Below are 19432 nucleotides of genomic sequence, written 5' to 3'. Positions count from 1 at the left end.
GATCCCTGATTTTCGTAAATGGACTATTCCTAAAGTTGATACTAAAACCATTTATAGAACTAGTTTTGTTGAAAGTGCTTTTCATTCTGCTTACAAAGCTAGAACTGTTGAACAAATTTTCTCTATTTCGAGAATTCATGAAAAATGCTGTTTGTTTACTAAAAAGAATATTAATGACTTCCTTGCTGCTAAAAAATTCAGTTATTTGCATATTGGTATGGTTCAAGTTGCTATTAAACCACTTACTCGAAAGGGTATTAATGCTTCTGTTCTCATGTGTTTAAGAGATGCTAGATTTAAGATTTTTAAAGATAGCATTCTTGGAATGATCACTGCTTCTTTGTATGATGGTCCTGTTTATTTTAACTGTTATCCTGATCTTACTCTTGCTTTGGATGATCCTAATATTGTTAAAGCTTTAACTTTGAATATTGCTTCATCTGGATATCACATGGAAGAGGGTAGTAAGCCTTTTGCTTTGATCTATCGCATTTATTACAAACTAATGGGTACTCAAATGAATCCTTGTGCTATAATGCCTAGAGAACCTTCAAGTAAAACCATGTTAATTCAATGTTCAACTCCTGATGCTAAAATCCAAGTTCCAAAAATGATCCAATGGCAAGATGTCAAACTTCCTAAGGATTGGTTGTTAGAACAAGAAACCCCTCCTGCTAAACCCATTTTTGATGAGCTTGATCTCACCCATATTCAACAATTTCTTGATGGTACTGTTAAAATAAGTTTTCAAAAAAATCCACCTTTGAAGATCAACGAAGGAAGACATTCCTTTGCTGGATCTGAAAGTATTTCAAAAAGAGATCGCGAGATCAATGAATTTTTGAAAAAGAATTTGGAAACATCCTCTGATTTAAAGCTAAAAGGTATTTCAAGTGATAAATCCCAATTTAGCTTTGTTTACTATTCAACTAAACCTGAAACTTCCACTCCATTTAGTAAAACTGCTAATGAAGATGAGAAAGATACTGTTTCTGTTACTCCATCTGATTTTGATTCTCCTATTGAAAATCCTCCTGTTTACCAAAATCAATTAAGAGTTTTGACTGTTTTAAATGATGATTTTGAAATTGATTGGGATTCTTTGTACAATGAGTTTATGCTTGCATCAAACCAAACCAAGAGAAAATATTTCCAAAATAATTTTGCTCAGTCTGATAAAGACCGTGTTAAAAGAAAATGGTTGGATATGATGAATCAATTGAAAAAACATATTTTGTTTTTTGATTTTCTTGAAAACCAGTATGTTCCAAATAATGAGGTTTCAAAACAACATTTGAATGTGATAAAGAAATCAAATTTTGTTAAGATTGATAAAACCATTGTTAGGTCTAGTCATCCTCCTCTTGATTCAATTTTGATAACTACAAAAAAAGATGAAGTGACAAAAGAGGAAGTAAAGGCCTCTCCTTTCAAAATTGCTGATGATCAAACTCCTATTGTTAGCCTTATTGAACAAAACAATTTTACTAATCAATCTTTGCATATTATTGGTCAACAGCTTGACCGTATTGAAGAAAAATTTGTTGAAAAATCTGTTTCTGTTTCTGAAAAACCTGTTCCTGTTAAAACTGAGAAACCTTTGATTGATTTACCCAGTCAAAGAGAAAAAGTTATGTTTAAAACTTCTCAGTCCAAGACTCTTGAAATTGTTGATAAAATGCTTTCTAATCTAAAGATTAAATCTGAGGGTACTAGTACTTCTACAAGAACTCCAACTGCTCTCACTATTTCCAAAAAAGAAATTATTTCTGACGAAAATACAGATTCTGATACTGTTTCTTCTGTTCCTTCTGTTCCTGCAAAAAGAATCTTTGATAATGATTTCCCAGAAATTAAAAGATTTGTTGGGAACTCCAAACCCATGTCTTTTACAAAAAATTGGTATCCAAAACCTACTCCTCCTGATATGCAGTTTGAAGAGAGATCTTTTCAAACACAGTTTTCTGTCTCTGCTGATAAGCTCTATGAATGGAATATTGATGGTTTGTCTGAACAGGAAATCATTAATAAAATGAGCCACATGTCTATGGTTGGTATTGCTTATCAAAACAACCATGATCTTGATCAACCTGAAATTGTTAACTTGCTTCTTACTGGTTTTTCTGGTACTCTTCGTGGATGGTGGGATTCATACATCACTGAAGAATCCAAAGAGTCTATTAAACATGCTGTTAAAAAGAATGAAGAAGGTTTGCCTATTTTTGATGAAAGTATTGGTCGTGGTATTCCTGATGGTGTTAATACCTTGATCTATACCATTCTCAAACATTTTGTTGGTACTCCATCCAATATTTCATCCCGTGTTTCTGATTATCTAAATAATTTGAGTTGTCCAACTATGTCTGATTACAGATGGTATCAAGATGTTTTTACTTCCAGGGTGATGCTCCGGAAAGATTGCCATAAGCCTTATTGGAAAGAAAAGTTTATTGACGGTCTGCCTCCTATCTTTGCTCATAAGGTAAAACAAGAATTAATGGGTAAAAATGATTCTATTGATTATGATAATTTAACTTATGGTGATATGTTCAGTACTATTAAAAAACTTGGTATTAATATGTGCAATGATGAAAAATTGTTAAAACACCAATTAAAGAATAAAAGAAAAGCTAAATATGAAATGGGAAATTTCTGTGAACAATATGGTCTGCCTCCTATTGCCCCTTCTAGGCAGAAAAGTAAAAAACATGATAAAAGCCATAAAAAATACAGAAATACCTTTATTAAACCTAATGATTTCTATGCTAAGAAGAAAAACGTTTCTAAAAAACATGTTAAACAAAAACCAAGTAAAGGTAAATGCTTTAACTGTGGTAAACCTGGACACTTTAGTAAAGATTGTAAAGAAAAACCTGGTAGGTTAAAAAACAAGTTCAACATGTTAAACATTGATGATAATGTGCAAGAAGAATTATTTAGAATCCTTGAATCAAACACTCCGTCTGATTCTTTGGAAGATGATTTTTCTTCTTCATCTGATTCTTGCTATCAATCTGCTGATGATTCTTCTGATTCTCCTAATATTAAAATTGGTTGTAGAGATTCCTGTTGCAATGTTATTAATGCTCTCACCAAGAGTGAAGAAGATGAAAAACTGATAATTCAGCTAATAAATCAAATTCAAAACCCTGAACTCCAGAAAGATTATTTAGATAGGTTTAAGAAAAACTTAATAAGAGATGAAATTGGTAAAAAACCAAAATCAACCATAAGTTTTGAAGAAACTTTGGAAAGATTTAATAAAAAGAAATCTAAAGATTTAACTGTTAATAATCTCCAAAATGAAATTCATATTGTTAAACAAGAGATAAATGAATTAAAACATGAATTCAAAAGCATGAAAAGTGATAACCATAATCTTAAACAAGAATTGACAATGCTAAAACTTGATAAAGATCTTAATAAATCCAGTAACGAACAAAATGAGCACAGTGATGGAAATGATTCCAGTCAACAGGCTCTTCTTTCTGATAAAGGTACTCCTGATACTTTCACTAATCCCCAACTTGCTTTTGTTAATAAATTATTTCCTCCAAAATGGTTTACAAAAGTTAAAATTGTTGTTTCTCCTGATTATCATTTCACTGTTATTGCTATGATTGATTCTGGTGCAAATATGAACTGTATTCAAGAAGGATTAATTCCCTCAAAATATTTTGAAAAATCTATTGAAAGATTGGTTTCTGCTAATGGTTCTCAAATGAAAATTAAGTATGAATTGACTAATGCTCAGGTGTGCCATGATAATGTTTGTTTCAAGATTCCTTCTGTTCTTGTCAAAAATATGACTGATAAAGTGATTCTTGGTCTACCATTTATTAACGCTTTGTATCCCTTTCTTGTTGAACATGATGGAATTACTACTGATCCATTTGGACAGAAAGTAAAATTCAAATTTGCTTCAAAGTTTGAAATTGATATTGATAATCTGTCTTATAAGAAAGACTCTCCCATGAATGAACTTGTTCAAGAACTAATAATGAATTCTGATGATTTTAAAGGTAATTTTCATAACACCAAAATGTTAAAAACTATCCATTATCCTAACAATATTAATGATTCTTTGCAGGAATCGGTTAATGATGCGTGGATAAATACCATTAATAAGTGGGACAATAATAATATTCATATTTATACCACTAGTAAGTGGATTATTATGGAAAGGAAAAAGGGAAAAGCTCCTGCACAGGACTATTCTCAAAACAAAAGGTTCCCAGCGGGACGACCTTTTAAAATGCATGAAGGCGCATCTTCTGGTGTAAAACCCAGTGGATCAACATCCCTTCAAGGAGATGTCCCGGCAGAGGTGACATACTCTAATGGTGATATATTAATTGCTTTACAGGAAGTTTTATCAAAAAATCTACAATTCCACAATGGAACCTATTCAGAATTACCAGATTCTATTAAATTCATTCTTGATAACCTCCAGTTTGCTTTTACCAAAAACCACAGTAATGTTTTTCACAAAACCCTTAGAGCCCTTGAAATCCACCTTGTTAACCTTACTGCCCAAAACGAGATTTATATGAGCCATTTTGGTAACCTTATTCCAGAAAATGACCTTGCTTCAAATATTGACTTCGTTCGAGAAAATAACCTTGTTTCAAATAATGAGGCTCTTGTGAGCCGTCTTAAAGCCTACCTTAGTCAACTCTTTGGCAAAGAGGAAATCCATTCGATGGATAAAGACTATAATGGGCACTGATTATGCTAGATTGAGTCTTAAGACCCAATCCATGTTAAGATGTGCTGTTGCCAACTTGCCTTCAGATTTACAATCTCGTATTCTGGATAGCAAGGCTATGTCTAGGTCTTTTGACCTATGGTCCAAGTATTTCAGAAAACTTGTTACTGCTACTATTCCTGACCCTAATGAAATAGACGAAGGTGATAATGTCTTTATTCAGCTTGAATGGGAAGATCACTTTGGGAGCAGTCTCAGAGTACATGAAAAGAAACACCCATTTCCTGGTCTCCTTATTAATTTTGATGATGGTTCGTATTTCACTAATGAAGATTCAGATGATAGTGATGATGATGATCCTAATTCTAGCTGGCTTTCCCAAATGTTTGAATATGGCTTTGTTCGGTTTGTAAAGTTGACAAGTCATAAACAGGCCAGCCAACTTCCACAGATCATTCAGAATGCTATTAAAGGGTTTGAAAACTCTTCCACAAGACCTTTTGTTACTATTAGATGCTGGAGCACTCTACCAAAATGGGAGAGAGATAACTGGATGAATGTTAACCCCTCAAAGCATCTCATTCTCATTAATGGCTATACTCACCAAGGGCCATGGTTTAAGGGAAATTCTCAATTGTCCTTTAAAGATCCTTTTGGTCTTGCAAAATACTGGAGAAATTATTTTAATAATCAAATTCGTGAAGTTGCTCATGATCTATGGAAAAATTATCATTTCATAGGAAGCACAGGAAGGATTGTTGTTTTTGGTCCCAAACCCTATGCTGATGCCTTTGTTCACCTACAAACAAAAGATCATCCTGATCTAAACAGTCTCCTTATCCCAGGAAAAACTCCAAAGTTTGAGCCAATTTTATATTGTGGATTCTGTAATAAGTATGCTATTTACCATGAGCATGTATGTGATTCTCCACAAGGTCCTTTTGATCCTTTTGATGGTTATCCCTCCGATGCTCCCTCTACTGATTGATGAGGTCACTACTATTTCGAGACTGGTGTTACTTTATTTGTCTGGCTTGCATAACAGCCAAGATAAAATACTGTCCTTCACAAATATGTTGCGGAAAATCCGGTACTGGCTCACTGGCTCACAATACTCCGGATTTTGCGGAAGATTTTGATTCTCTTATTTGTCTAGCCTGCACAATGGCCAATGCTCCAATATTTACTACTGCTAAAAGTTGATTTTCCACTTTGATGCTTACGAAGGATTCCGGAGATTAATGTTCACGTGAAGACAACAAAATGCATGCCTATTAGTTCCTTTTGTTGGCTTCTTTCTTATTGGCTTCTTTTGTCTCTAAAGGACACCAATAATGAGGCCTTGTTCCTACACTTATAGGGCACTACGGAGGATTCTCAAAATCCTACAAGTTTCCTTAGAAGATTGGGTCAAAAAGAGGAGAAATTCCAATTTTTACTATTCAGTCACTATTCACCTGTCACTATTCATCGTCACTATTCACTGTTACTGTTCATCCGTTACTATTCATGACACTGTTCACTCCGAATTTTGCCTATTTAAGGGGGGTTGTCCCTTATGTTTGGGGGCTTCTCAAGCAAAGTTAGAAGCAAAGTTTTAGTTCTGATTTCTCTTCCCTTAGAACTAGCCTTCTTAGAGAGAGAACCCATTTGCTTCCACTACTACTATTGTTTTACTACTACCTTGTTAATCCTTGTTCACTACAAGTCTTGTAATCCTACAAACCTTGTAACTAGGACTAGTTCAAGCTTTGTAACTGTTGAAATCTTGTATTCACTACTACTACTGTAAGTGTTTATCCTACTTTCAATAACAAGTATTTTCAGTTCTATGTTCATTACTTTACTTGTTGCTACCACCACCTTGGACGGATTACCGCCATACCGGATGGTTTTAAATTGCTTTCATTTATTTTGAACTATTGTTCTTATTTACTTTGAATTATTTTGATATATACTGTTTGGCTGGTTCTACCGCCTTATTATTGTTCTTACATTCAAGTTATTTATTTTCAAGCTATTTACTTTCAAGTTCTTTACATTATTTCCATTTACAATATTACTGTGCTTCCGTCTCCTTCTCTTCAGCAGCGTGTCCCCTTCCCCCTTTATGGTATATATATATATAGATAGGAGAACCAAAAATAAAATTTTAAGGTATTGGGTGGCACGCTGTTTGGGCATATAAGGTTGTTTTTTTTTTTTTTTTGGTTTGATCTGGCATATAAGGTTGTTGGTAGTTATAAATAAGAAGAATCACCCTAATGGCTTCAAGGGTCCAACGCATAGCTCGCTATCCCTTCCAACTTCTTCCATTTCTTTTTACCAAGTCTTTCATGTTCATCATCAAAATCTCCAAAACATTACAACTCTGCACGTTTTTTTCTCTTACTTGCTTCCATTCCAACAAACTCATGCCTTTTTCTTGTTCCTGCTCTTTCTCCCCAACAGCTACGCTCATTTCTATACATACAAATTCCTCCGAAATCTACGTACGGTTTTTCCCACAACAACACCACCAAACCAAACTTTGTTAACCCTGTCCTTTCTTGAACATTTTGATTTTTTTGCTTTTGGCGCATCCCCATTAGGCCTATTCTTCCACCACCGCCAAAGCCACCACCACCATTATAATGAGAGGAAACAAATGTAGGGCTTCATGGTCTCAACCCTACTTCTCATTTTCTATTATCTTCCTCTCCTCCTTCTTCCTATTCAACCTCACAAAATTTGCTTCAGCCAAAAGCAATGCATCTTCAACATTCACACCTTCTGATAATTATCTCATTGATTGTGGGTCGACCCAAGAAACCCGGCTTAAGGATGGCCGGACTTTTAAGTCTGATCATGATGCTACTTCTCTCTTACAAACCGAAGAAGATGTACAGGCTTCTGTTGATTCCATTTCTATCAATGTCTCTTCCTCCATATCTCCTTCGTCTTTACCTTTATTTCGCACTGCAAGGATCTTTCTTCAAGATTCCACATATACATTCTTTGTTGCCGAACCAGGGTGGCATTGGGTTCGCCTTTACTTATACCCAATTGATCACCCCTCATACAATCTAACAGAAGCTGTTTTCTCTGTCTTCTCTGGTAAAATTGTTCTCTTACACCAGATCCAAATCCAGGACAATACTTCATTGGTGTTCAAAGAATACTTGATCAGTGTTTCTGGAAGATTATCCCTTCAATTTAAGCCCAAGAAGGGTTCTTTTGCATTCATCAATGCTATAGAGGTTGTCTCAGCTCCTGACTCGCTAATCACCAATATAGCAACCTCAGTTTCTCCACTTGGAGATTTTAATGGGCTGTCTAACTCTGCTTTCCAAGTATGTTACCGGTTAAATGTTGGAGGGCCAACCATAACATCTGAAAATGATACATTGTCAAGGACATGGGAGCCTGATGGCAAGTATAACAAGTTCCTACAAGGGTCTAAAAATGCATCTGTGTCTGGCAAAATCATCAAATACCCGGAGAGTGGGGCTACTCCATATATTGCTCCGAGTTCAGTTTATGCATCGGCAGTGCATATAGAAGATCCACTTACAATGCAACCGAATGTAAACCTCACATGGAAACTGAATGTGGATCCAGGTTACTCCTATTTGATCAGGTTGCACTTCTGTGATATTGTGAGCAAGGTCCTCAACAGTTTATACTTCAATGTATATATCAATACTATGGTGGGAGTGTCAGCTCTTGATCTCTCGTCCCTCACCAATGCTCTTGACACTGCTTATTACAAAGACTTCGTGCTCAATGGGGATGCCATCACAAATGATTCCATTTTGGTTCAGATTGGCCCGTATCAATCTCAGTCAGCCAGTCTGGATGCAATTCTTAATGGATTGGAGATCATGAAGATGAACAATGAGGCGAATAGCTTTGAAGGATTGTTTACTGTTGATGGATCATACAAGGGACCAAATTCAACAACAAAGAAATTGAAGATTGTAGCTGCCGTTGGCCTTGCATTGGCGGTGGCAGCAATGTTGTTGCTGGCCATGGTTTTTGTCCGGTGGCAGAAGAGACCCGAAGGTTGGGAGAAGCGAAACAGCTTCTCATCGTGGCTCCTCCCACTCCATCGCAGTAACTCTAGTTTCTTGTCTAGCAAAAGCAGCTCTCGTAGGTCTAGCCAATATGGTTCTCGCAAGAGCAAGAATGGTTACTCTACTTACTTCTCAACCCAGGGTTATGGCAGGCTCTTCACTATTTATGAACTACAGAATGCTACACAAAATTTTGATGAAAAGACGGTGATTGGTGTTGGAGGGTTTGGAAAAGTGTATCTTGGAGAGTTGGAGGATGGAACTAAGATTGCCATTAAACGAGGAACCTCAGGTTCTGAGCAAGGCATTACTGAATTCAAGACAGAAATAGAGATGCTCTCCAAGCTCAGGCATCGCCACCTTGTTTCGCTAATTGGGTTTTGCGATGAGCAATCAGAGATGATCCTCGTATATGAGTACATGGCTAATGGACCGCTTCGTGACCACCTATATGGTACAAACCTCCCTTCTTTGTCATGGAAACAACGGCTTGAAATTTGCATAGGTGCTGCCCGTGGATTGCATTATCTTCACACTGGTGCAGCACTAGGTATAATACACCGTGATGTAAAGACAACAAATATTCTTCTTGATGAGAATTTTGTGGCAAAAGTTTCTGATTTTGGCTTGTCCAAAGCTGCACCAACATTGGATCAAACGCATGTAAGCACAGCCGTGAAGGGTAGCTTCGGGTACCTTGATCCTGAGTACTTCAGGAGGCAACAGCTTACCGAGAAATCTGATGTGTACTCATTTGGCGTAGTCCTTTTCGAGGTATTATGTGCAAGGGCTGTCATAACCCCATCACTGCCAAGGGAACAGGTCAGTTTGGCTGAATGGGCAATGCAGTGTCATCGGAAGGGCACACTTGAGAAGATAATTGACCCTCATATTGCAAGCAGCATAGACCCTGGATCATTGAAGAAGTATGTGGAAGGAGCAGAGAAATGCCTGGCAGAACATGGTGTTGATAGGCCTGGAATGGGAGATGTGCTGTGGCACTTAGAATATGCCCTGCAGCTTCAGGAGGCATCCTCACAGATTGCTCCTCCAGAAGATAGTAGTGAAATGATCCTTGCTTCCGAAAAACCAAGCAGCAATTCTTCTGGTCCTAGTGAAGAGCAAGTTGTTGTTGTTGTTTATGATAATTTAGAACTATCACCTGGTTCTCCTTTATTTTCTCAGATTAAGAATTTCCAGGGAAGGTAAAATCTGGTTGCAATAAGAAGAGATGAAGGTAAGTATCAGATTGAGAACTTCAACGAGGACTTGCATATATTCAAAGGTTTGAGTCCACTTCTATAGGTTCCCCTGATCCTAGCTATTTGAGTAGATGGATAACTGCCAAAACTCACAAGTTAAGTTGGAGCAAAAGGATTAGTCAATATTTCTATTATGCATTTGGTAGCTACTTGCTAGTATATATTGTGCTGTTCTGAAAGCTAGCAAATATCTCTCTTCTGTCTACCCCATTTTCCTATAATGCAAGCTCAGAGATGAACTCTATAGTTCCCTTGCTCCCAGCTGTGTCTAAGTGGATGTAATGAATTGTTGCCAAAAAACTCCAAAGCTAAGTTGGTGTCAGTAAATATTTGTATTATGTATTTGGTTGCCACCACAGGTTTAGAACTTCAGATGCTACTTTTCATATTTTATTGATGACTTTTTTGAACCATGTCTAGGTTGCCAAAAACGTGTTAGATTCTCATCAATTATACTATTGAATCATATGTTTTTAATTCCACAATCTATGAAGTGGTTCAATCAGACCCCGAAAAATTCATAAATTTGTAGAATTCATAAGATTGTACTTGTGCTTATATGTTGCTCTTGGAAATTGCATGCTTTTTTTTACAGATGAAGGGAGAGAGAGATCTTAAGACTTAAGAGGCATGAGCTGAATTCTAGTGTCTAGTATATATTAATTTCTTGTATCTCTAGATTCGCGAATTAGCAGTTTTAACTTTTAACTTTTAAAGCCTTAAATCTGTTTCTTGCACCATCTTAGAGCATTACTATTGGTGGTGGTAAACACCTCCAACTCCAATTAGTGCCCAACATTCGTGGAGCCAAACACAATTTTTTTTGCCTTCTTGCTACAGTGAATTTTCAAGACTAGCAATTAACTGTAGCAAGGAAGGCATAAATTTTTTTTTTTTTCACTTATTGGGTTTCGTGGCAGAGAGGAAGAGAGAGGAAGTGGGAAAGAAATTAATTTAAAAATGAATAGTGTTTGGCTAATGGGAAAAATAAGAGCATTGATGCTAAGTGTGTTGTGAAATTATGTGTTAAAATAAATAAAATAACTTTTTGAAGTGTTAAATAATAAAATAGGGAATTTGGTTGTCTTCTAGGTGTTGAAATATAATATGTCCAGTTGCAATGAGTGGTAGAAACTGCAATCAAATAGGAGAGGAAAGTTCTTCGGCCTGTAAAATTGCTTAGTAGAGCCAACATGGGCTTGGATTTTTTGGAGGGTGCCATGGGATTGAAAGTCTTTTTGTGACAACCCAATTGCATGAGTAGTAGGATAAAGCCATATTCGAAAAGGGCGGAAAAGGATCACTGATGGGCTGTTAAGAGTAGAACAAGCTTGGTAGTCCAAGTGCACATCACAAGGATCGCATCACAAATCACAGAGTGAACCATAATTTGGTTTGAGCCAAGGCCCAGCCATCTTTATTCTTTAATTTCACATGAAAGCACAAATGATACAACACAGCCCACTGAACCAAGACACCCGGATCCGCAAAGTGGAAAGGTCAAAGTTGCTGCGAGCCTGCATGCCCTCTGTGGCCCAAAGGCCCCTTTGTTTTTGGTTAGGTAATTGTGGGGATAGAGCTTTCAAGAGGGCACATAGGGACCTGGGTGACAACTGCCAATCGGCCTAAAGGTCATTGGCGTGGCCCAAACTCCCACTAGTTTCTCTTATGGTACTAATTTAATTCTTGTTTCTACCACCATAGGTTGTTTTTTTTTTTTTTTTTTTTTTAGGAAAAGGTACTTACCCTTATAGTGAATAATATAAATCGCAGAATATATACATTTAGAGATACATATGTACTTCATTCCATTCAAGGCTTTTAAAAAAAAAAATGAAAATGGACATACTTACGGGTATAATACATATTTACCCAAAAAAAAAAAAAGAACTAAAAAGAACGGTCATATATGCTAGTACATACATGTATAATATGTTTAAGAGAAAAATCAACCTAAAAACAATGGTTATGTATGTTATTTCTTTCGTGTGTGTGAGTGTGATACAATTTGAACCCAATAATTTAGGGAGGGTAAATTCAAATAAAACCTTATAGTTTCATGAGTTGCAAATTAAACTCTGAACTTTTAAATCTATTTCAATTCAAATCTCTCTCTCTCTCTCTCTCTCTCTCTCTCTCTCAACACAAGGCTCAAGGTTTGAATTGAAAAGGATTTAAAAATTGAGGGTGTAATTTGTAACTTATAATTTATAAAACTGTAGCTTTTAATTTGAAACCCCCTAAATTAAAATTGTAACTTATGAAACTATAAAGCTTAATTTGAAACTCTTCCTAAATTTTAGAGTTTATGATGTAATTTTCCCAATAAAGAAAAGAAAAAAGAAAAGAAAAATATTTTGATAATTGTGTTGTCGTATACAGTAACCCACATTAGAAATGTTTGTTACAATCTACGTGTAATCACTTATCATGTTTAGTACAACTTTCATTAGACATCGAACCACATCCTTAACTGGATAATGGGGATCTAGATGATGACCACAATAGAATTAAGTGTGATCAAATCAAATTATGTTGAAATTTTGAGTACATCTTAACACTAACTTTATGTCAATCCACTATTTTTCAAAATCAAAAACTTGATTTTCTATTTTTTCCAATTTTATCAAATCAAAACTATTGGTACAACCTACATGCAGCAATCTTGATGCATGCTTGGTACCATGGGACGTATTCCCCCCAAAACATAGTTAAATATACTTATTTATCTTGTATTACATAACATTAGAAGGGATAATCAAAATGAGGTACTATAATTTGATGAGTGTTATAGGATGCCTAAAACCATCTTCAAACTCTTTAGACGTAATTGAATGCCAAAATATTTGTTTCTAGTCCAAGACACTATTTGACCTAGTCTAGGTTATAGCATTGTAGGTTGATTAATATCCCATAAATAAAAAAGGCGAATAAGGGTAAGCAAGCACTCTCACAAACATACATACAAGGGGGGGAAATGTCATCTAAAGATGGTCAAATTGGGGGGCCCAATATCGACAATGAATTTCAAGAGAGAAAGGGTGGAGAGGAGTTTTACATGCCATGAGTTCCACATGCTTGTGGAGCCCAACTGTAATGGGAGGCTCGCTGCATATATCCGAAACAGGTGATAATTATTTTATTCCCCTCCAATAATCCATTTTGCAGTATCTTCTGTTGAAATCACACACAAACTCGAAGGTTTAACAATGGAGGAAAGGGAATCAGAGAGAGAGAGAATGAACACTGTAAAGCTTGTGAATGGTTTCGTATGTATATAATTATCATGCTCTGTCCCTTATATAATGAGAACAGAGGCAGGAAAAATAACAGAACTAATCAACTAATGATCCAGCCAATACAATAGAGACACGTGGCTTAGAATCATAACAAACTAACTAACTCACTAATCTGTACAGTGTAAACGACAGACTATTTTATATCTATGCTACACTATGCTATTGTAGTCTAACTCATCATGTACAAAATACAGAATACAAATACAAGTCTACTATATACAACATAGCTACTGCTTAACATCTTCCAAAGCTATTTAGATAGGAGCACATATGAATATATGATCCATCGTTTTAGAACAAAACTACACAGACGAGCAGTATCTTTCAAGGCCGTTAGATGTTATATATGCTGGGGTCAGTCGACTTAATCCATTGATCTTTACGTTGCAACTAATATATAATCCTATAGAATATAGATCTAATCGATTAGGAAACCCCACTATTCAAAATCATTGAGTTGGAGAGATTCCATGATTTTTTAATAGAAGTAGGTACATTTTTTTAATCGACGAAGGAAAAACATATGAAACTGACATTTGGTTTTTTTTTTTTTTTTTTTGGTGTGATAATTTCAGGAAATCCTCTGGCCATTTCAAGCTAGACCAAAATTTATGGTACATTTATCTATGAAACCTCATCCGAACTTCCACAAACTTGTACTGAATCCAGACCACATTTTTGGGCTTAAAGAAAGTTTAGAATGGGCAAGAATATACTTCAATATTTTATTTCAAGGAATGATAGAAATTTGTTGAATTGAACATCATTCTTAGAAGTAGAGTGATCAACCAATGAAAATCCCATATTTTCTAGCCTGTATCTCATTGAAAAATATATACTCATCAAAATTTAGCAAACAGTAAAAGTAATCTATTTTCTTCCATTAGTTGGGAGATTTGCTCATTAGTTTATTGAAAATAAAAATCTTGCATTTTCACTTAAAGAAATACCTCATAACAATATTGATTCTTTTATTCCCTTTTTCCTTTGTTAAATGGTCTTTTAAATCTGCTAGGATATTTGGTATATGTGTTGCATAATAACATTTTTTTTTTTTATATTGCAATTTGCATGTGAGTATAAAATATGTTTTGTGTTAGCATCTTCTATTATTCACATTTATGTGTTCCAAAACATTTCTAAATGTTATAAGCTTATAATTGATGCCTCCCGCTCTAGAGGGGAAAAAAGTGTAACTTATTGTCAAATTGAATTTTATTTTATTTTTATAAGTCAGCTTCTATTTTACTAATATATTTAAAATTAATAGTAAAACAATTTCTCATTACAAAAATAAAAGTGAGACAATTAATAAACAATATGAAATAGAGTACAGATGCTTAGAGTGGTCCTTGAAAGTGAAACAATTAATGTTAAGTTTTCTTTTTCTTTTTTTTCTTAAATTCATTGCACTCGCCGACAACTATCACACATTATTAGTAAGGAATTCTTTGTGATTTGGTAATGACATTTAAAATAGAATTATCAACAATGAAAATGGGTGTAGCTCAATTATTCATACAACTCATAACCGACATTATCTGTCCATTGTTTAATACTAATAACGAAGGGTTTTTTTTTTTTTTTGATGAGTTATTAGTAACAAAGGTTTGCTTTTTTAAAGGTTAGCTAAGCTAGCTGCTCTAGCAAACATTTTTGGCATTCGGTCCTCATGATTTTTTTAAAAAAAAGTTCCTATATTTTTATAGGACAAAGTTTTGCAACAAACTTGGTTGTAATCTAAGGCTTCAAGTCCACTTAATATCTTTTTAATGGATGTAAATTTCAACAAATCTATCATTGAATTATATTTTCTTTTTATATCCTCTTTGTTTGCAAAATTTCCAAAACATCAAAGATCAATAGCTAAGTTATCAATCAAATGTTTAAATTTCAAGTTCTTGTAGTCTAAAATTATGTGTAAAAAATAAATTTATAAATCAAATTGTAAATTAAATCCAACTGATACGAAATTTTACGTGTGCTTTAAGAATATAAAGAATGCAATCTATCAGTTATAATTTTAAAATATGTAGTTATGTTAATTTTTTAAGTGAGAGTTGTAACCTTAAGCTACAACTAAGTTTCTACAACTAAATTTGAAGCCAAACTTTGTCAATTTTTATATAAATATGAAGTAAAAACTTTGATTCACCACTTTAAAATATTATATATAACAACTAAAATCAACCTAAAAAATAAGTATAATTAAAATAATATTATCAAGAATTACAGTAGTAAACATAGTCAAAATAAGAATGCAAAAGAATAAATAAATAAATAAACAAAAAAAAATTGAATTTTTTTTAAACTAAACTTACACATTAACATGCATAACTATGAGCACTTGAAAGTTGAAACTTCCAAAATGACACTTGAAAATTGTTTTTGTGTGACTTTTATACTTGAAGTTTTGAAGCATACTATAGTCATTGTGGAGGTTTCAAAATATATTTTCATCATTTTGATGGTTTTAGTGTATTTTATCAATTTGTAGTTTTAGGGGTATTTCAATCATATCATAGGTTTTGAAAATATTGTTCATTTTGGAGATTTCAAAGTTATTAAGTCATTTTGTAGGTTCAGCAGTATTTCAATCAATTGGGAGGTATTTTGGTAATTCTGAATATTTTAGGGTTATTGCTATCATATTAAAGGTTTATAGGGTATTTTGGCCATTTTTAGAGATTTTTTGGGGGTATTTTGTTATGTTAGATGTTTCAAGGGCAATTTGGTAATTTTAAAGGTTTTGGGGGCTTTTTGAAGGTTTTGAATGAATGCATTTTGTTAATTTGGAGATTTCAAATGTATTTATGTCATTTTAGAGGTTTTAGGGTATTTTGGTCATTTTGGAAGTTTACTTATTTTGAAGGTTTCAATGGTGTTTTGAGAGTATTTTGGACATTTTGTATATTTTTGGCATTTTTTTTTTTTTCATTTTTAGGTTTTTGTTGTCTTGAGACCAAAATTGTTTTACATATCAAAAGACGTAAAATATTTTCAGCCTCTAAGAGATCATTTTTCCTAGTCAACATTAAATGATATTGGTTTGACCAAGTATTTCAACCACCTCATGAGAGATGTTACGTTCACAATATTTTTACAATATTTTCACAACAAATCATAGGTGGTTAGTTGTCATGAGAGATGTTACGTTCACAATATTTTCACAACAAATCATAGGTGGTTTGTTGTTATTGATTCAAATTTGAATCTAACACTAAGATTACTTTTTTGCCCCAACAATAACAACCAGTAACAATCTGACATTTAGGATTTGTTGTAAAAATGTTGTGGATATATCATTTCTCCTACCTCAAACACTAAAAAATGGGGAGAACATTTTCTAGGAAATGTTCTACGCATGACCTTATCATTAAGTAGACTCTGTTATCAATGTGAGTACAATTGAGGAGGATTAATGCAAAACATATGTATTCGTACAATAATAATGAAAGATTAGCAACCACCGCACACCCTTGGTGCGATAGTCACTCCACAAGTATAAGTGCTTGTGAGATGTGGGGGGTAAAGGCTGGGATTCAAGTCTCCAGGAGGGAGCTTCACACACATATACACTTAGATTAGGCTAGAGTAGAATTCTATCTTGTATAAAAAAAAAAATGAAATATTAGCAATTAATTTTGTTAATCTCCTATTATGTCTTGTTAGCCACATGTTTTCAATCCTTCTTCTTCCCTTTTTTTGCTCTTATTCTCTCTATTGTTCCACACCTTATTGTTACTCTTCCTTTAGTCACATTAGATAAAATTTTAACAAATCCTAATCAAGTCCCAACTCACAGGAGATCATTATTTTGTCTTTTTACATGTTACAATAACGGAAGCCCACATAATTTGTAAGAATTAAGACCACCCTACAAATTTTGATTTCCACAATTTTAGTCAAAGAAACTAAATTTTTGGTAACTCCATTTAATTTTGAAATATCATCTTATATTCCACAAGTACAACTTTACAATAATTGCTTTTATCATCAAGTTAAGAAACTAATTATTTTTGGGTGTAATCAGGGTTTGAACTTTAAATCTCTTATTCTTGAATAGTAGACTTTACCAATTGTGTTAATTATAAAACCTACGAATAATTAATCGTTAAGACATTATTATTTATGTCAATATAATCATTGCATCTTAGTATAAGTATTATTTCTTATTGCGTTTTCCTCCTCTTTCTTTTATATTGCGTGGTTTATATAAAAGAACTCCAATTTAGCAATGTAGTCAACTTTGAACTTCATCCAGAGGCAGCTCTACTTGGATCCCAGGGGTTCAAATGAACCCCCTAAATTGAACCCCAAAAAAAAAATATTATAATATTTTTTATCTTATTTTTCCTATTTTGACACTTGAAATAAAAATTTGAACACCCTAATCTTATTCCCAACTGAAATAAACTTAAATATGTCCATCTTAATTCTTAACAATATCTTGACTTTTTTAAACACAAAGAAAAATCTCAATAACAAACCAAGTTGATCTAAAATCTGGGAAAAAAATTTTAATTAGCCCAACAACAAAACCAGAATTTGCTAATCTTAAACCTTAGAAAAAGCTTATTTAGATCTTAACAAATTTTAATTAAATCAACCAAATGAGAAATTAGTGGATGAATGATTACTTGACTATGTACATTGAAACAAATGTAGCTAGTAGGATTGATAATGAAGATATCTTGCAACAATTTCAAAATATGAAACATTGTAAAAGACAATTGTAAAACTTTATGTATTAATATTTTTGTTTCTTTTTTTTGTGATGTCAATATATTTAATTCATATTTTGTTTAAAATTTTGTATAATTTATGTTTCTTATCGAATCCCCTAGAAAATAATCCTAGAGCCACCACTGACTTCATCTTGTAATTCACCATCTTGTCTTCCCTTTCTTTTATAACTTAAATGGGCCTGATAAATTAGTGAATAATTAGTTGATAACCCGTGCAATGGACGGAAAAATTTAACAAAATATGATTTGTATCTCTCATTGATTTTTGTTTAAATATGAAATTTGATGATTACGGTAGTTATTAATAATCTTTTTTTTGTCTAAATATGAAATTTAATAAGGTAGTTACTAATGGTCTTCTTTTTTCTTTTTTTGAGAATGGTCTTCTATTTTAATTGTGGTAATAATCTAATGGAAAGTTTAAATATAGATTATGATTTATAGACAAAATTTAGCTACAAAATTGCTTGTAACCTAAGGCTACAACCTTAATTAATAAAATAAACATTACTATATATTTTAAAAATCTAACAATTGAATTGCATGTTCTTTATGCTCTTAATACACATGTCAAATTTTGTGTCAATTGGATATTATTTACTATATAATCTATAAGCTTATATTTTATGCATAATTTTAAATTACAAAAACTTGCAATTTAAATAATTTATTGATGACATGACTATTGATATTTAATTTTCTAGAAATTTTGCAAGTATGGAGGATAACGGAAGAAGATGTAATCCAGTGATGGATTTATCAAAATTCACCTCCAATAAAAATATATTAAGTAAGATTGTAGCATAAAACTACAACCAATTTTGTAGCTAAATTTAGTCCTAAATTTAATATGTGTGTGTGTGTATAATGACATGTAAAATTGTAAGACCTATAAACTCACACAATGCATAGAAAAGCTTAATAAAATATGATTTTATTTTTAAAAAATGATTTTCTTTCTCTTTATTTTGTATAGAAATATGAAATTTTATAATTGTGATAGTTTCTTAATAGACATTTATTATGATTGTATTTTTATATTAAATTATTAAATAGATAATTATGGTAATTGTAGGGACACGTTTTGAAGCCCAAACTCAAAATATAAAGGGATATAGGCTCAATGAACCCAACACAATAAATTGTAGAGAGTGGGTTGGAGAACTAGGCCCTAATGAGTTGGACAATGGATAGAATAGGTTTGAAAGATAATCAAACAAAAACCAGAAGGATTGACCTAAATAAATTCACTCACAGCCCGGTCCAAGGAGGTAAGTTCTAGTGTATATTAATTGGAAACAGTTACAAATACAATTTTGCTTGCTACAGTGCTTTCTTCTCCCTTTTTTCCAATCCTCTA

The 19432-nt window shown here is 33.4% G+C and overlaps 1 protein-coding gene across 1 annotated transcript; it reads left to right on the top strand.

Moving 5' to 3' along the window:
- The first annotated feature begins 7165 nt into the window (after positions 1–7165).
- On the top strand, positions 7166–10392 carry LOC126701503 (probable receptor-like protein kinase At5g61350). Its single transcript, XM_050399636.1, has one exon. The coding sequence runs from the start codon at positions 7342–7344 to the stop codon at positions 9970–9972; it is 2631 nt and encodes an 876-aa protein (XP_050255593.1). The 5' UTR covers positions 7166–7341; the 3' UTR covers positions 9973–10392.
- Positions 10393–19432: the final 9040 nt, after the last annotated feature.

The sequence above is a fragment of the Quercus robur genome, chromosome 10, assembly GCF_932294415.1.
Source record: "Quercus robur chromosome 10, dhQueRobu3.1, whole genome shotgun sequence".
Lineage (NCBI taxonomy): Eukaryota > Viridiplantae > Streptophyta > Magnoliopsida > Fagales > Fagaceae > Quercus > Quercus robur.
This window is presented reverse-complemented; position numbering and strand designations above follow the sequence as displayed.